Source organism: Macrotis lagotis, chromosome 3 (assembly GCF_037893015.1).
Source record: "Macrotis lagotis isolate mMagLag1 chromosome 3, bilby.v1.9.chrom.fasta, whole genome shotgun sequence".
In the NCBI taxonomy this organism is placed as follows: domain Eukaryota; kingdom Metazoa; phylum Chordata; class Mammalia; order Peramelemorphia; family Peramelidae; genus Macrotis; species Macrotis lagotis.
In genome coordinates, this window is record NC_133660.1 from 146,899,613 (window position 1) to 146,918,980 (window position 19,368).

General features: G+C 38.5%; 1 protein-coding gene across 7 annotated transcripts in view; it reads left to right on the plus strand.

Moving 5' to 3' along the window:
* The first annotated feature begins 1,498 nt into the window (after positions 1–1,498).
* CENPC (centromere protein C) overlaps positions 1,499–19,368 on the plus strand; it is a 69,747-nt gene continuing 51,877 nt past the window's right edge. For 4 of the 7 annotated variants that reach the window (XM_074229333.1, XM_074229334.1, XM_074229335.1 and 1 more), the window contains exon 1: positions 1,500–1,733. In XM_074229333.1, coding sequence (XP_074085434.1) covers positions 1,716–1,733 — 18 coding nt within the window. In that variant the 5' untranslated portion in view covers positions 1,500–1,715. Of the gene's footprint in view, positions 1,734–19,368 lie in introns of all 7 variants that reach the window. The other 3 variants (XM_074229336.1, XM_074229339.1, XM_074229340.1) reach the window with 1 other exon arrangement.

Below are 19,368 nucleotides of genomic sequence, written 5' to 3' on the forward strand. Positions count from 1 at the left end.
ATCAAGGAGGCCAGTGTCATTGGATTATAGGGTATGTGGGGGTTGAAGTATCTATAGTATAAGAAGTCTGGAAAGTCAGGAGCATGGGTTATGAAGGGCTTTGAACAACAAGAGATTGTATATTTAATCCTGAAGATAAAAGGGGGGCAGGGTGGTGCAGTGGATCGAGCACTGGCCCCCGGATCAGGACCACCTGAGTTCAAATCCCACCTCAGACACTTAGTAATTATCTATCTGTATGGCCTTGAGCAAGCCACTAAACCCCATTGAGTTGCAAAAACTAAAAAACCCAAAAAAACTAAAAAAAAAAACCCCAAAGATAAAAGGGAATCAACAGTTTGAATTGTGTATATTGTATAGGGTAGGGATGAAAGGGGGTGGTTGGGGGTGGGGTAGGGCTAACCTGGGCTTTTAGGAAAATCATTTTAGTGATTGGAGCACTGATTGGAGTGGGGAAAAGACCTGGGGCATGCAGTCTATAGCTGGTGGCAGTCACCAAAGTGCAATCTTCTGAATTGGATCAGACAAGGGGGTAGGGTAGAGCATGTTCGGCCTTTTCCTTAAACATCTTGTATTCATTCGGTGCAAACTAAGGGAGAATCCTCTAGGAAGGACGCATTTTTATGGTAGAAAAGTATCGTACTTTTCTTAAACAAATGTGGTTTGTATATATTCAAATATATACTTTATTATATTATCTAATTAATATAATATTTATATATTTATGTATATATCACTTAATACACACATACACATGTATTTACTTACACAACTTTTCTCCACTAATACATTCGCAGTTTCTCATTCATCTACAAAAGATTTATTCTTTTTTTTTTTTTTAGTTTATGCAAGGCAATGGGGTGAAGAGGCTTGCCCAAGGCCACACAGCTAGGTCATTATTAAGGGCAGACTCAGGGATTCCACACTCCAGGGACTCCACCTAGCCGCCCCCCAAACAGCTTTATTTTCGATAACACACACACACACACACACACACACACACACACACACACACTTTGTCCTACGTCGCCATACAAAGTTTCTCCCCTCTTTCATTCGCATTCATTTGCACAAAAGCCTTCAAAAAACAAATTCTCCTTTAAAGCAGACAAACTTTCTCAGGCCCTTAAGACCTTCTCCCGGCTAATACTTAAAACGCTTTCCTGACGTCACCGCCTCTCACAGAAGCTAACAGCACTCCACCCGCAGCTTGGCTGTTTTGTCTCTGGGGGTTAAGGACAACAAAAACAACTAACAACCCAGACGTCACAGTTGGGCGGATCTAACCGCGGCAAATCAGCCAATGGCAGCCGAGCCGACTGTTGCACGCTCCAATCCGAGCCCGGGCTCGCCGGGTGGGCGCGGTTAAGGCGCTCCGCTTCTCTCCCGGAGGAGGCGGAGTCTTCTCTCTGCCCGGTAAGTTTCTTCCGGGACTGGGAAGAGCCAGCCCGAGTTGGCTTCGGCGCATGCGCGTCCAATTTTCAAAGTCTCGCGCCCCCCTCCCCCTTCCTTTCCCGCCTGGCCTCGGGGTCGGCCGTTAGACGGGGAGGGCTCCGGGGGTGCCTGCGGCGCGCCCTCCCCGGCCCCCCGGGAGCACCCGGAGACGCGCCTTGTGCCTCTCGGGGTGTGGGCCGGGCCGCGCCGTTCCCGCACCCCCGCGTCGCCCCCTCCCCACCACGGACTCGGGCGGAGGAAACAGCAGCAGTGCGGCGGCCATGGCGTCCCCGGGCCTGGTAAGTCGGCCCCGGCGGTCGCGGGAACTACGGCGAGAGGAAGAAAGGAACGGTGGGCGCCGCGGCCCGGCAGGGGCGCCCGCTGCGCTTCCTCGAGCCTCACTTCCTGCCTCCCCACCCTGCGGTCCGGATGGACGGAGGAGGCAGGGAGCGCGGGCCTGAGGGCCGGGGTGGGGGGATCGGGAAGCGGCGCGAGCCCGCCTCGCGCGTATCCGGGGCTGTGCGCGCTGGGTGGTGCTGCCCCAGCCAATCAGCGCCCGAGAAGCTCCCCGCTGCGCCGGGGACGCCTGAACACGGATGTCATTCTGTGAAGTGGGAGCGGCCCGCGGATGTTGACCCCCTTGCTGTTTCTGTGCTTGTTTTAGATGAACTGTTTTCTTTCATTTTTATTTTATATATTTCATTTTTATTTCATTTATTTACTTACCTTATTTCATTTTTTATTTTATGTATTCATTTTATTTTGTTTCATTATTTACATTTTGTTTCATTATTTCATGTTTATTTTATTCATTTCATTATTTCATTTTATTATGTTATTTATTTCATTTCATTTATTTATTTTACCTAATTCATTTCATTTCATTTATATCATTTTTATTTCATTTCATATTTATTTTATTTATTTCATTTGGTTAAATTATTTATTCCATTTTCTTTCATTGTTTCTTTCATTTTTATTTTATTTACTTATTCATTTCATTATTTAATTTTTATTATATTTTTATTTCATTGTATTTCATTTTTATTTATTTCATTATTTATTCATTTTATTTATTTCATTTTGTTTTATTTATAATTTTGTTTCATTATTTCATTTTATTGTATTTTTTATTTCATTTCATTTTATTTATCATTTTATTTCATTTCATTTTATTATATTTTTATTCATTTCGTTTTATTTCATTTGTCATTTTGTTTCATTATTTCATTTTATTGTATTTTTTATTTATTTCATTATTTCATTTCATTATATTTTTATTCATTTCGTTTTATTTCATTTATCATTTTGTTTCATTTCATTTTATTGTATTTTTTATTTATTTCATTTTATTTCATTTATAATTTTATTTCATTATTCATTTCATTATATTTTTATTCATTTCGTTTTATTTCATTTATCATTTTGTTTCATTATTTCATTTTATTGTATTTTTTATTTATTTCATTTTATTTCATTTATAATTTTATTTCATTATTTCATTTCATTATATTTTTATTCATTTCGTTTTATTTCATTTATCATTTTGTTTCATTATTTCATTTTATTGTATTTTTTATTTCATTTTATTTCATTTGTCATTTTGTTTCATTATTTCATTTTATTATATTTTTATTTATTTCGTTTTATTTCATTTATCATTTTGTTTCATTATTTCATTTCATTTTATTTATTTCATTTTATTTTATTTATCATTTTGTTTCATTATTTTATTTTTTATTTTTTATTTCATTTTTATTGCATAATTTATTTCATTTTATTTCATTTATATTTTATTTATTTCATTTTATTTCATTTATTTATTTCATTTTATTTCATTATTTCACTCTATCACATCATTTATTTAATTTCATGTTTATTCCATTATTTATTTATTTCATTTTATTTCACTCTTTTTGTGTGTAGAATTTTGCAATCATTTAACTGCTTTCATTTAAAAAAAATTTTTTTAATCAAAGATGTTATTTGAGTTTTACAATCTCTCCCCCAATCCTACTTCCCTCCACCCCACCACGGAAAGCAATCTGTCAGGCTTTACTTTGTTTCCATGTTGTACATTGATGCAATGAGAAAAAAATCATATCCTTAAGGAACAAACAAAGTCTAAGAGATAACAAGATCAGGCAATAAGCTATCTGCCCGCTCCCCCCCCAAATTAAAAGGAATAATCTTTGAACTTTGTTCAAACTCCATGGCTCTTTATCTGGAGTCAGATGGCATTCTCCATTGCAGACAGTCCCCAAATTGTCCCTGATTGTTGCACTGATAGAATGAGTGAGTCCATCAAGGTTGAACATCATCCTCATGTTGCTTTTGGGGTGTACAGTGTTTTTCTGGTTCTGCTCATCTCACTCAGCATCAGTTCATACAAATCCCTCCAGGCTTCCCTGAATTCCCATCCCTCCTGGTTTCTAATAGAACAATAGTGTTCCATGACATACATATACCACAGTTTGCTAAGCTATTGCCCAGCTGAAGGACATTCACTTGATTTCCAATTCTTTGCTACCACAAACAGGGCTGATATGAATATTTTTGTACAACTGATGTTTTTACACTTTTTTATCATCTCTTCACCCAGTAATGGTATTTCTGGGTCAAAGGGTATGCTCATTTTTGTTGCCCTTTGGGCATAGTTCCAAATTTCTCTCCAGAAAGGTTGGATGAGTTCACAGCTCCAACAATGTAATAGTGTCCCAGATTTCCCACAACCCTTACAACAATGATCATTATCCTTTCTGGTCATATTGTCCAGTCTGAGAGGTGTGAGGTGGTACCTCAGTGAAGTTTCAATTTTCATTTCTCTAATAATTAATGATTTAGAGCAATTTTTGATATGGCTATGGATTGCTTTGATCTCCTCATCTGTAAATTGCCTTTGCATATACTTTGACCATTTGTCAATTGGGGAATAGCTTTTTGTTTTTAAAACATGACTCAGTTGTTTGTATATTTTAGAAATGAGTCCTTTGTCAGAATCATTAGTTGTAAAGATTGTTTCCCAATTTACTACATTTCTTTTGATCTTGGTTACAGTGGTTTTATCTGTGCAAAAGCTTTTTAATTTAATGTAATCGAAATCATCTAGTTGGTTTTTGGTGATGTTCTCCATCTCTTCCTTAGTCATAAACTACTCCCCTTTCCATAGATCTGACAGGTAAACTGTAGTCCTTGATCTTCTAATTTGCTTATATTATTGTATTTTATGTCTTAATTCTGTAACCATTTGGATCTTATCTTGGTAAAGGGCCTGAGGTGTTTGTCTAATCTAAGTTTCTTCCATACTAACTTCTAACTTAAGAGAGAGTTTTGATCCCAATAGCTGGACTCTTTGGGTTTATCAAACAGCAGATTACTATAATCATTTCCTACTAATGCACCTAGTCTATTCCACTGGTCCACCACTCTATTTCTTAACCAGTACCAAATAGTTTTAATGACTGATGCTTTATAATATAATTTTGGTCAGGTAGGGCTAAGCTCCCTTCTTTTGCACTTTTTTCATTAAATTCCTGGAAATTGACTTTTTTATTTCTCCATATGAGTTTACTTACAACTTTTTCTAACTCATTAATTTTTTAGAATTTTGATTGGTAGGACACTAAACAGGTAGTTTAGTTTTGGTAGAATTGTCATTTTTATTATCTTAGCTCTACCTATCCATGAGCAGTTGATATTTGCCCAGTTATTTAAACTTGATTTAATTTGTGTGGGAAGTGTTTTAGAATTATTTTCAAAAAGTTTCTGAGTTTGTCTTGGCAAATAGACTCCCAGGTATTTTATATTGTCTGAGGTTACCTTGAATGGGATTTCTCTTTCTAGCTCTTCCTGCTGCACCTTGCTAGGCATATATAGAAAAGTTGAGGATTTGTGAGGGTTTATTTTATAGCCTGCAACTTTGCTAAAATTGCTCATTGTTTCTAGTAGGTTTTTGGATGACTTCTTGGGATTCTCTAGGTAGACCATCATGTCATCTGCAAAGAGTGAGAGCTTTGTCTCTTCCCAATTCTAAGTCCTTCAATTTCTTTTTCTTTTCTAATTGTTGAAGCTAACATTTCTAAAATGATATTGAATAGTAGTGGTGATAATGGGCATCCTTGTTTCATCCCTGATCTTATTGGGAATGCCTCTAGCCTCTCCCCATTGAATATAATGCTTGTTGATGGTTTCAGATAGATACTGCTAATTATTTTAAGGAACAATCCATTTATTCCTACACTCTTTCTACTGTTTTTAATAGGAATGGATGCTGTATTTTGTGTGTTTACCCTCCTATATCACCCCCTCCCCTTTCTTTCCCCTTTCCCATTTTACCTTTACCCTTCCCTTCCTTTTGTTAGTTCCCCTTTCCCCCTCCCACTCCCTTTCTCCGTCCCTCCTCCCCTTTTCCCCTTTTAATAATACTTGAAAGGTTAGATTTTTTTAAGTTAACTGAGTATGTGTGTAAGTTTACTTTAACCCAGGGCTGATGAGAAGATTCAGGTGTTTCTCATCTCCTCCCTTCTCCCCCCCCCCATTACCATAGGTATTTTGTACCTCTTAGTGTAATGAGATTTACCCCATTCAATCCCCTCCCTCCTCCTATCTCCTTCCTGTCCCCCTTTTTAAGGAAGTAGTGTTTTTAAAATCAATGTATCTGAGTCATAGAATATTCTCAGTATCCATCACTTCTAGCTATGTACATACATTCTATCTAATAGAGTTAAAATTCTTGATAGTTTATTAGAGTCTTTCTCCCAAGTGGGTTTATAGCCAGTTTCCTCCTATTGGATAGCCATCTCATGGATAAGTCCTGAATGTCCATCACTTCTGGCTAGGTATATTGTCTCTGTTAGAATTACAATTCTCAAGAGTTATGAGAATCTTTTTCCCCATGCTGGGATATAGCCCGTTTCAAATTGTTGTACAGCAGTTTTTTTCTTTTACTGCTCCCCCCCCCCTTTTTAAATCTTTTAATGTGTCTCTTGAAACTCCTGTTTGATGTCCAAATTTTCTATTTAGCTCTGGTATTTTCATCAGGAATTACTGGAATTCTTCCATTTCATTAAATTTCTATCTTTTTCCTGGAAGGGAAGGCTCAGCTTTGCAGGATAGTGGATTCTTGGCTGTATTCCAAGCTCCCTTGCTCTTCGAAATATCTCATTCCAGGCCCTTAGATCCCTTAATTTTGTTGCAGTCAGGTCCTGTGTAATCCTTATTGTGGCTCCTTGATATTTAAGTTGTTTCTTTCTAGTTGCTTGCAGGATTTTCTCTTTTATCTGGTAGTTCTGGAATTTGGCCACAACATTCCTTGGTGTTTTCATTTTGGAATCTTTTCCTGGAGGAGATCAATGTATTCTTTCAATAACTACTTTGCCCTCTGCTTCCATGATATCAGGGCTGTTTTCCATCACTAGATCCTATAATATTAAGTCCAGGCTTTTTTTTCCCTCTTCATTGTTTTCAGGAAGTCCAATAATTTTCAGGTTGCCCCTCTTTGACCTATTCTCAAGGTCAGTGGTTTTGCTGATGAGGTATTTTACATTTTCTTCTATTTTTTCAATTTTTTGATTTTGTTTAACAGGTTCTTGCTGTCTCATGAAGTCATTAGTTTCTGCAGACTCCATTCTTTTTTTGGGGAGTTTTCTTCATTTGCCTTTTGCAACTCCTTTTCCAATCGGTCAATTCTGCTTTTGAAAGAGCTTTGCATTTGGTCAACTGAGGTTTTAAGAGAATTATTTTCAGTTTGCATTTGCCCAATTGATGATCTGAGAGATTTATTCTCATTTTGTATTTGTCTAATTGAGGATCTGAGAGATTTTTTCATTTTGCATTTGACCAATTGTATTTTCTAATGATTTGTTTTCTTGTTGCAAGGTATTGTTTCTCCCAAATTTTCCAGTTGATTTTTAAACTCCTTCCTTATTTCTTCAAGGAAGTCTTTCTGTGCTGGAGCCCAGATCATATTCTCCTTAGAGATTCTAGGTGTCCCTGAGTTAGGGTCTTTTCCTTCCAAGAATTTTTCTATGGATCCACCTTTTTGCTGACCTTTCTTCATTTTGCTAAGACCTTAGGTTGGGGAGGGGCTGGTTCACAGTAATTTGGTGTTGGGATCCCTAGAGGCTTTATTCACTGAGTGCAATTTCTCTGGCTGGTCAGTAGGAGGTGCTTATTGCTTTCTCTGGAGTATCTGACCTTGATTGAGGCCTTCTCTCTTGCTTGAAGGGAGAGATTGAAGCTGTTGAATCCTTTTGTCTTCAATCAATGGTGGGTGAATTCTTCCCTCTCCCTGTTGTCAGCAGGTCTGGTTCTTCTGTTCACACTCCTGTGCCTGAGGCAGAAGTAGTCTTGTCATTGTATTTGGTCTGGGAAGAGGCCTCTGTAGCAATGGAGGCATGGACTCCTCAGAGCAGGGGAGGCCAGGGATGGTGTCCGCAGCTCTCCTGCACTGGAACTGGAACTCTCCCCCCCCAGCCCTGTTTGCAAGCTCTAGAGAATCAGTGCTAACAGCTGTGTCTCTGCTCCCTAGTTGGCTGAAGCCCCTGCAGTGTAGCCCCTTAGCTGATCCAGCAGGTCCGTCTCTTGGGCCCTCAGGCTCCCCTGCTCCAATTCAGCCATTCACCTGCCTGCACTCACCCACTGCCGTGGAAGACAAATCCTGAGGGAGATGTTCTTTCTCCTGGCTTTTCTTTCTGGGTTTTGTGGATCAGGTTTCTGTTAAGAGGTTTGTTTCATATCATAGATGGGGAAAAATCAGGATACTTTAGAACTGCGCCTGTCTTCTCTCTGCCATCTCAGCTGGAAGAAGTGCTTTTATTAATATGCCAGTCACCTCTATGCGCTTGGGGCTACACCCCAAGCTCCTTAGAGGATAAACTGGAGGTAATTATCCCTCTTTGCCCGGCCTGAGGATAAAGGGGTAGGGGAATAAATACCCCATTTCTATTGACTTGACCTCCTCTTCCGTTGAGTTGTCCCAGATACACTGTTCCCCTACCATTCCCTGCTTCATTAACAAAGTCTTCCCTTCATCTTAAGATCTGGAGATCATAGATTTAGCCCTGGAAGTGACTCTAGAAGTCATGTGGATTTTATAAATAAGGAAACTAAGACTCGGAAAGCTTTCAGTGACTTTACCATTTGGAAGAAGTTCAGATCTTCCAAACTCCAAGCACAGCACTTTCTTTTGGGCACCTCATTGCTCCTTACTTTTCTTTCTCTTGTGCCATAATGCAGACTCCGCTGAATTCCTGATCATTACCTCTCTCCCTCTACACCAATACTGAGACTTTTCATTGATAGTCCCCTTTTTTTGCTTTTTCACTGGTATTTCCCTGTTTTGCTTTCTTCAACAGATGCATGCTCCTTTATCAGTCTATCCAGGTCTATATTGTTCCCAGGTCAATCAAGTCAACAAAATATTAAATGCCTCCTGAGTATATGTCAGGTATTGTTTTAGATTCTGGAACTATTAAAATAAAAAAAAGTTCATTGAGGGGGGCAGAGGAAAGATGGCAGCAGCACAGGAATACAGCCTCTCTTTGGTGCTCTTTCCAAAATATTTCAAAAACCTTAAAATTCTGACTCTAACTAAAATATGGAGAGACAGAACCCACAGAAAGATTCAGTGAGGCAATTCTTCAGCCAAAGGCAACCTGGCAAATAGTGGGAAGACTCTGTTCCACCGGGTTGGAGGGGTAGATCATGCGGGAGTGAAGGAACTCCAGCCTCTCAGTAACAGCCCCAGGTGCCTGGGAGCATCAGTTTTGGGCAGTAGAAGCAGTTTCTGACCTGCACCCCAGGGAGCACGAAGCACAACTTGGAAGATCAGCTGGGACGCTCTCAGCAAAGCCCAGATCTCAGGAAATGGATGCAGGACTGTGGAGCCACTCAGCCAGATCCTCCAGGCAGCTGTGACTGGAAGTAAGGGAGTGGAGGGAGACTGTCAAGGTCTGTCTGCTGTCCCTGGAACAGGACTCTGGGGCTTTGACCACATTCAGACCTTGGTTGCAGTCTGGGGCCCCAGATGGGTGAGTTGTGGCCATTCAACAGATCAGGAGAGCAGTGAGAGCCTCACACACTGAGGTCCTTGTTGGGGGGGGGGGTCAGAAGCTCAGGAAGTACCCCCAAACAGAAAAAGCAACCTGACCATAGACAATTACTTTGGTCCAATGGAGGACCAAAGTACACAATAAGAAGATGAGAAAGTCCAAACTTCTGCATCTAAAGACTCCAAGAAATATAGAAGTTGGGCTTAGGCTATGACTGCTCAGAAAAGATTTTGAAAATCAAGTAAAGGAGAGAGGAAAAATTGGGAAGAGAATTGAGAGAGATGCAGAAAAAAACATGAAAACAAAGTCAGCAGCTAAGTCAAGGTGGTATTAAAAAAATGCTGAAGAAAATAACATGTTAAAACCCAGCTTAGGTCAAATGGATAAAACAGTCAAAAAAGTATTGAGAAGAATGCTTTAAAAAGCAGAATTGGCCAGATGGAAAAGGAGATAAGAAAGCTCTCTGAGGAAAACAAATACTTCAGATGTAGAGTGGAGCTAAAGGAAACTGATGACTTCATTTTTAAAGAATTTCTACAGGAAAATTACCCCAATATCCTAAAAGCAGAGGACAAAATAGAAATTGAGAATCCACCCCACCTCCCCCAGAAAGAGATTTAAAAAAAAAAACAGACCCCAGGAATATTATAGCCAAGTTCTAGAATTTCCAAGTCAAAGAGAAAATACTACAAGCAGTCAGAAGGACACAATTCAAATTTCATGGAGCTGCAGTCAGGATCACATAAGACTTAGTAGCAACTACATTAAGGGCTTGTAGGGCCTGGAATATAATATTCAGGAAGGCAAGAAGAGCTTGGAATGCAATTGAGAATCAACTGCCCAGCAAAACTGAACATTCTCTTCCAGAGGAAAAGATGGACTTTCATTGAAATGGGAATTTCAGATGTTCCTGTTGAAAACGACCAAAGCTGAACAGAAAGATTGATCTTCAAGGACAGGACTCAGGTGAAGCATAGAGAGGGTAGACAAGAAGGGTAAATTATGAGGGTTTTTTTAAAAGTAAATATAACATGATATAGGATCTACAACTTTCTTGCATCTGAGCCTTTTTTTCTGCTTTTTATGATTTTTTAAAAATTTTTATTAAAGATATTATTTGAGTTTTACAGTTTTCCCCCAATCTTCCTTCCCTCCCCCCACCCCCACCCCATAGATAGCACTCCATCAGTCTTTACTTTGTTTCCATGTTGTACCTCGATCCAAATTGGTTGTGATGAGAGAGAAATCATATCCTTAAAGAGAACAGAATTCTCAGAGGTAACCAGATCAAATGATAAGACATCTGGTTTTTTTTTCCAAATTAAAGGGAATAGTCCTTGCACTTTGTTCATACTCCACAGCTCCTTATCTGGATACATTTGGTACTCTCCTTTGCAGACAGCCAAAAATTGTTCCCAATTGTTGCGCTGATGGAATGAGCAAGTCCTTCAAAGTTGAACATCACTCCCATGTTGCTGTTAGGGTATACAGTGTTTTTCTGGTTCTGCTCATCTCACTGAGCATCAGTTCATGCAAATCCCTCCAGGTTTCCCTGAAATCCCATCCCTCCTGGTTTCTAATAGAACAATAGTGTTCCATGACATACATATACCACAGTTTGCTAAGCCATTCCCCAATTGAAGGACATTTACTGGATTTCCAATTCTTTGCCACCACAAACAGGGCTGCTATAAATATTTTTGTACAAGTAATGTTTTTACCCTTTTTCCTCATCTCTTCAGGGTATAGACCCAGTAGTGGTATTGCTGGGTCAAAGGGTATGCACATTTTTGTTGCCCTTTGGGCATAGTTCCAAATAGCTCTCCAGAAGGGTTGGATGAGTTCACAGCTCCACCAACAGTGTAATAGTGTCCCAGATTTCTCACATCCCTTCCAACAATGATCATTATCCTTCCTGGTCATACTGTCCAATCTGAGAGGTGTGAGGTGGTACCTCAGGGAAGCTTTAATTTGCATTTCTCTAATAATTAATGATTTAGAGCATTTTTTCATATGGCTATGGATTGCTTTGATCTCCTCATCTGTAAATTGCCTTTGCATATCCTTTGACCATTTGTCAATTGGGGAATGGCTTTTTGTTTTAAAAATATGACTCAGTTCTCTGTATATTTTAGAAATGAGTCCTTTGTCAGAATCATTAGTTGTAAAGATTGTTTCCCAATTTACTACATTTCTTTTGATCTTGATTACATTGGTTTTATCTGTGCAAAAACTTTTTAATTTAATGTAATCGAAATCATCTAATTGGTTTTTGGTGATGTTCTCCAACTCTTCCTTAGTCATAAACTGTTCCCCTTTCCATAGATCTGACAGGTAGACTAGTCCTTGATCTTCTAATTTGCTTATAGTATTGTTTTTTATGTCTGTGTCCTGTAACCATTTGGATCTTCTCTTGGTAAAGGGTGTGAGGTGTTGGTCTAATCTAAGTTTCTTCCATACTAACTTCCAATTATCCCAGCAGTTTTTATCAAAGAGGGAGTTTTTATCCCAGTGGCCTGACTCTTTGGGTTAATCAAACAGCAAGATTACTATAATCCTCTCCTGCTTTTACACCTAGTCTATTCCACTGGTCCACCACTCTATTTCTTAGCCAATACCAAACAGTTTTGATGACTGATGCATTATAATATAATTTTAGATCGGGTACTGCTAAGCCACCTTTGTTTGCATTTTTTTCATTAAGCTCCTGGCTATTCTTGACTATTTATTTCTCCATATGAATTTACTTACAGTTTTTTCTAGCTCATTAAAGTAATTTTTTGGAATTTTGATTGGTAGGGCACTAAACAGATAGTTTAGTTTTGGTAGAATTGTCATTTTTATTATATTAGCTCTCCCTATCCATGAGCAGTTGATATTTGCCCAGTTATTTAAATCTGATTTAATTTGTGTGAGAAGTGTTTTATAATTGTTTTCAAAAAGATTCTGAGTCTGTCTTGGCAAATAGACTCCCAAGTATTTTATACTGTCTGAATGGAATTTCTCTTTCTAGCTCTTCCTGCTGTTCCTTGCTAGTCATATATAGGAAAGTTGAGGATTTATGGGGGTTAATTTTATAACCTGCAACATTGCTAAAATTGCTAATTGTTTCCCAGTAGTTTTTTAGATGATTTCTTGGGATTCTCTAAGTAGACCATCATGTCATCTGCGAATAGTGAGAGTTTTGTCTCTTCCTTCCCAATTCTAATTCCTTTAATTTCTTTTTCTTCTCTAATTGCTGATGCTAACATTTCTAATACAATATTGAATAGTAGTGGTGATAATGGGCATCCTTGTTTAACCCCTGATCTTATTGGGAATGCCTCTAGCCTCTCCCCATTGAGTATAATGCTTGTTGATGGTTTCAGATAGATACTGCTAATTATTTTAAGGAACAGTCCATTTATTCCTACACTCTTTCTACTGTTTTTAATAGGAATGGATGCTGTATTTTGTCAAAAGCTTTTTCAGCATCTATTGATATGATCATATGGTTTCTGATAGGTTTGTTATTGATATAATTGAGTATACTAACAGCTTTCCTAATATTGAACCAACCCTGCATTCCTGGAATAAATCCTACTTGATCATAATGTATTATCCTAGTGATGACTTGTTGTAGTCGTTTTGCTAAGATTTTATTTAGGATTTTTGCATCTATATTCATCAGGAAAATAGGTCTGTAATTTTCTTTCTCTGTTTTAACTCTTCCTGGCTTAGGTAGCAGTACCATGTTGGTTTCATAGAAAGAGTTAGGCAGAGTTCAATCTTTCCCTATTTTTCCAAAGAGTTTATATAGGATTCGAACCAATTGTTCCTTAAATGTTTGGTAGAATTCACTTGTGAATCCATCAGGCCCTGGAGATTTTTTTTTTAGGGAGTTCAGTAATGGCTTGTTGAATTTCTTTTTCTGAGATAGGGTTGTTCAGGTATTTAATCTCTTCTTCATTTAACCTGGGCAACTTATATTTTTGTAAATATTCATCCATTTCACTTAGATTATCAAATTTATTGGCATAAAGTTGGGCAAACTAATTTCGAATTATTACTTTAATTTCCTCCTCATTGGTGGTGAATTCACCTTTTTCATTTATAATACTAGCGATTTGGTTTTCTTCTTTCCTTTTTTTAAATCAAATTGACCAGAGGTTTATCAATTTTATTGTTTTTTTCATAATACCAACTTTTGGTTTTATTTATTAATTCAATAGTTTTTTTGCTTTCAATTTTCTTAATTTCTCCTTTGATTTTTAAAATTTCTAATTTGGTATTTGATTGGGGATTTTTGATTTGTTCTTTCTCCAATTTTTTTAGTTGCATGTTTAGTTCATTGATTTCCTCTTTCTCCAATTTATTCATATAAGCATTTAGAGCTATAATATATCCCCTGAGAGTTGCTTTGAATGAATCCCATAGGTTTTGGTATGTTGTTTCATTATCATTATCTAGGATAAAACGGTTAATTCTTTCTATAATTTGTTTTTTGGTCCACTTACTTTATAAGATGAGGTTATTCAGTTTCCAATTTGCTCTGGGTCTATATCTCCTTGGCCCAGTATTGCATACGACTTTTATTGCATTGTGATCTGAGAAAGATGTATTCACTATTTCTGCCTTTCTGCAGTTGATCATTAGGTTTTTATGTCCTAGTACATGGTCAATTTTTGTATAAGTTCCATGTAGTGCAGAGAAAAAGGTATATTCCTTCCTATCCCCATTCAGTTTCCTCCATAGGTCTACCATATCTAATTTTTCTAACAATTTATTTACCTCCCTAATTTCTTTCTTGTTTTGTTTTATGATTTGATTTATCTAGATCTGATAACGGGAGGTTGAGGTCTCCTACTAGTAGAGTTTTGCTGTCTATGTCTTCCTGTAATTCTTTCAGCTTCTCCTCTAAGAATTTGGGTGCTGTCCCACTGGGTGCATATGTATATTCAATATTGAAATGACTTTATTGTCTATGGTACCTTTTAGGAGGATAAAGTTTCCTTCCTTATCTCTTTTAAGGCTATCTATTTTTGCTGCTGCTTTGTCTGAGATAAGGCTTGCTACCCCTCCTTTTTTTACTTCAGCTGAAGCAAAATATATTTTGCTCCAACCTTTTACCTTTACTCTATATGTATCTCTCTGCTTCAAATGAGTTTCTTGTAAGCAGCATATTGTAGGATTCTTGTTTTTAATCCACTCTGCTATTTGCTTATGTTTTAAGGGAGAGTTCATCCCATTCACATTCAAGGTTATGATTACTAATTCTTTATTGCCCTCTGTGCTATCTTCCCTCTGTTTGTATTTTCCCCCTTTTCCCCCCCTTTTTTCCATATTCCCCAGTATTTTGTTTTTGAATACCACCCCCTTCAGTGTGTTTGCCCTCCTATATCACACCCTCCCCTTTCTTTCCCCTTTCCCTTCCTTTTGTTATTTCCCCTTATTTCCTCCACTCCCCTTCCCTTTCTTTGTACCCCCCTCCCCTTTTCCCCTTTTATTTCTTGAAAGATTAGATGTTTTATAAGTTAACTGAGTATGTGTAGGTTGACTTTAAGGCAAGACTGATGAGAAGAAGATTCAGGTGTTTCTCCTCTACTCCCTTCTTCCCCTCTATTACCATAGGTTTTTTGTACCTCTTAGTGTAATGAGATTTGTCCCATTCAGTCCCCTCACTCCTCCCGTCCCTTTCCTGTCCCCCTTTTTAGGGAGGTAGTGTATTTTTTTTTAGATCATTCTATCTAAGTCATAGAAAATTCTGAGTGTCTGTCCCTTCTAGTTCAGTATATACTGTTGAATAGAGTCCAAATTCCTGAGAGTTATTAGAGTCTTTCTCCCCAGTGGAGTTAAATCCAGTTACATCCCATTAGATATCAGTCTCATGGATAGGTCATGGATGTCCATCATTTCTGGCTAGGTATATTCTCTCTGTTAGAGTTACATTTCTCAGGATTTATGAGAATCTCTACTGGCCCCCCCCCCCCCCCCCCCCCCCCCCCCAGTGCTGGGATATAGCCAGTTTCAACTTGCTGGATTGCATTTTTTTCCTTTTACTGCCCCCCCCTTTAACCTTTTTGTGTGTCTCTTGAACCTCCTGTTTGATATGCAAATTTTCTGTTTAGCTCTGGTCTTTTCATCAGAAATTTTTGGAATTCTTCCATTTTGTTAAATGTCCATCTTTTTCCCTGGAAGAGAAGGCTCAGCTTTGCAGGAAAGTAGATTCTTGGCTGCATTCCAAGCTCCCATGCTCTTCGAAATATCTAGTTCCAGGCCCTTCGATCCCCTTAAAGTTGATGCAGCCAGGTCCTGGGTGATCCTTACTGTGGCTCCTTGATATTTAAATTGTTTCTTTATGGCTGCTTTCAGGATTTTCTCTTTTATCTGATAGTTCTGGAGTTTGGCCACAGCATTCCTTGGTGTTTTCCTTTTAGGATCTTTTTTCAGGTGGGGATCGATGTACTCGTTAACTACTTTGCCCTCCGATTCCATGATGTCAGGGCAGTTTTCCATCACTAGATCCTGTAATATTAAGTCAAGGCTTTTTTTCTCTTCAATGTTTTCAGGAAGTCCTATAATTTTCAGGTTTCCCCTCCTCGATCTATTCTTGAGGTCAGTGGTTTTGTTGATGAGGTATTTCACATTTGCTTCTATTTTTTCTATTTTTTGATTTTGTTTAACTGACTCTTGCTGTCTCGTGGAGTCATTAGTTTCTGTAGACTCCATTATTTTTGGGGGGAGGAGTTTTCTTCATTAACATTTTCCAATTGGTCAATTCTACTTTTGAAAGAGCTTCCCATTTGACCAATTGAGGTTTTGAGAGAATTAATTTCTTTTTGCATTTCCTCATTTGAGGATCTGAGAGAATTGTTCTCATTTTGTAGTTGTCCAATTCTACTTTTTTTGTTTTCTTGTTGCAAGGTATTAATTGTCTACCCCAAATTTTCCAGTTGATTTTTAAACTCCTTCCTTATTTCTTCAAGGAAGTCTTTAAGTGCTAGAGACCAGATTGTATTCTCCTCAGAGGTTCCAGGTCTCTCTGGGTTGGGGTCTTTCCCTTCCAGGAATTTTTCTATGCATCCACCTTTCTGCTGACCCTTCTTCATTAGGCTAAGACCTTGAGTTTGGGGGGGGGGGGCTGGTTCACCTGGGCTTGGGATCTCTAAAGGCTTTACTGAGTGCAGTTTCTCTGGCTGGCCAGTAGGAGGTGCTGGTTGCCCTCTCTGGGGTGTCTGTGACCTTGGTTGTGAGGCCTTCTCCCTTTGCTTGAGGGAGTTATTGGAGCTATTGAATTCTTTTGCCTTCAATCAGTGGTGGGCTTTACCCTGGCCTGAGGTCATTCCTCAGCTGGGCTGGTTCTTCTGCTCACACACCTGGCCTGAGGCAGAAATAATTTGCATTTGTTTGGGAGGAGACCTCAGTGCAATGGAGGTACTGGCTCAGAGTTTCTCAGACCTGAGGAGCCCAAGCATGGTGTCCGCAGCTCTCCTGCACCAGACCTCTCCCCGCAGCCCCTTCCCCAAGCTCCAGCGGGACAGCACCAACACCAGCGCCTCTGCTTCCCCACGGACCCAAGCCCCTTTCGTCCAGTCCCACCGCTGATCCAGCAGGTCTGGCTCTCGGGCCCTCAGACTCCCGGTTCCGATTCAGCTGTTGGTCTGGCTGATCTTCCCTGGGAGCTCAGACTCACCTGCCAGTACTCAGCCAAGGCTGCTGCGGGAGACGAATCCTGAGGTAGATTTTCCTCTCCTGGCTTTTCTTTCTGGGTTTCCTGGTTCGGATTTCTTTTAAGAGGTTTGTTTCATGTGATAGATGGGGAAGAGATCAGGAGACTTTAGAACTGTGTCTGTCTTCTCTCCGCCATCTTGGCCGGAAGTCTTACGATTTTTTTAAAATAAAGTTTTTATTTATCTTTTTTTTTACATTGGTTAAATTTTTAACCTTTTGTCCTCAAAGAGAGCCATCTTTTTTAACAGAATTATTTTTAGAAAAAAGAAAATCTGAAAAACCCATACTACATATTGAAAAATTTGACATTGTATTCAGTGTCCCAGACCAAAGCATTCTCATTTCTGCAAAGGATTTGGGGGAGGTGTCTTTTCATGTCTCTGATAAAAAGTCCCAATAGATTGTTGATGATGTGGGATCAAAGACCAAGACTGCGTTTCCAGATCTTGGCATCATCTTCTAGTCAATCTGGAGAGTTAAGAGATAGACCAAAAAAAGTGGGGCTTAAAAAAGTCTTGCAATTCATCCACAGTTATGGGATAGAATATCGCTAATAATCCATTTGACCTTTTTCTTTTTTCATGGCCTTATATTTTCCTGTTTTCTTAGTCAGTCAGTCTTAATCTTATTTACCTCTCTGCTTTCTCCTTACCCACTGGCTAACATCCCTGCTGCCTACAAGTATAGCCAAGTATTTCCACCTGTTAAAAACAAAACAAAAAGTCATCCCCTCATCTTTTGTATCTTTTCCCTCTTCAGCAGCCAAACAAGGAAAAAATTCTTTTTACTGCTTTGCCTCTACTTCCGTTCTATTATTTCACTTTGTTAATCCTTTGTAGTTTTGCTTCTGACCTCACCCACTTGGAATGTTCTTTCTAAGGTTTCCAATATTCTCTTAAATTGATAAATTGATGACTTTTTCGTTTTCCTTGTGTTTGACATGAGTTTTCATGATACTGTATTTTCTTGGTTCTCCTATCTGTCTGACTTAAGCATTCTCAGTTTCCTTTGTTAGATCTTCAGCCCTTTGTATGGATAAATCCCCTACAGCTGTTTCTTCAGCCTTCATCTCTTCTCTTTCTCTCAATGATCTATGCAATCAGCTCCCACAGATTCAATTATCTCTATGCATATGATTCCCAGATCTATACACCTTGTGCTCATGATTTTTTTTTATAAAGCCATGAAGACAGGAAATAGTTTCTCTTCTGAGCTTCAGGCCTGCTTTACCAACTGGCTTGTCCCTTAGGAATCTTGGACTCAATGGGTATGTAATGGAGTGCATTGTCTTTCCCTAACCCCCATTTTTTGACAAAACTTCTCTGTTTCTTCCTGACACTCAACTTTATCTTAGACTCATCCCTTTATCCTCAGTTTCTTGTCCCTGTCTCAATCACTCGTCTTCTATTTGTTCATCTGTTGTTCCCTTTCCTCCACATAAGAACACTGTCCTACTTAATGAATGCCTTTCAACCAAATTATCAGTTTGACCTCTCAACTTTTAGTCTCTCTAAACAACCTGTCCAAATAATTTTCAGAAAACACAAGATCGATCTTTTCAAATTCTTACTTAAAACTGTTTCAGTGTTCCTTACCACTACCAGAATAAAATACAAACCTAGGTATTATCTCTAATGTTTTTTTTACAGTCTGGTTCTAGACTTATATCACATTATTTCCCTTACTGCATAGTATGTTTCACCCAAATTGTCCTTATTACCATTCCATGAACTCTGAGTGCCATCTGAGTGCCTTTATAAAGGCATATGTCTGTGTCTGGAATTCACTTCTTCACCTTTGTCTCATTTACTTCAAGGCTCAACTCATGTTACTTCTCAAGGGAAGCCTTCCCTGTTTTCTTTACTGTGGATGCTTGCTTTTTTTTTCAGGTAATGTTGTATGAGAATTCTTTGGGGAACTTGGTATAGGAAAAAGTACATATTCTTTGTTATTAATATGAAAAGAATTTCAGTGGAATTTTATCTTTTAAAAACCTGAAAAAGTGAGAATATTTTATTTAGTAATTTGTCAAATCCTAAAACTATGCTAATTTAAGAGCAAAGAATGTTAGAATGAGTGAACTCAAATGGATTTTTAGGTACAGGTTTTTTTGAAGAAATCCTGATTGCGTAGTAGGATTTTACTTATTTTAATTTTTTTCTACCACTTTCAT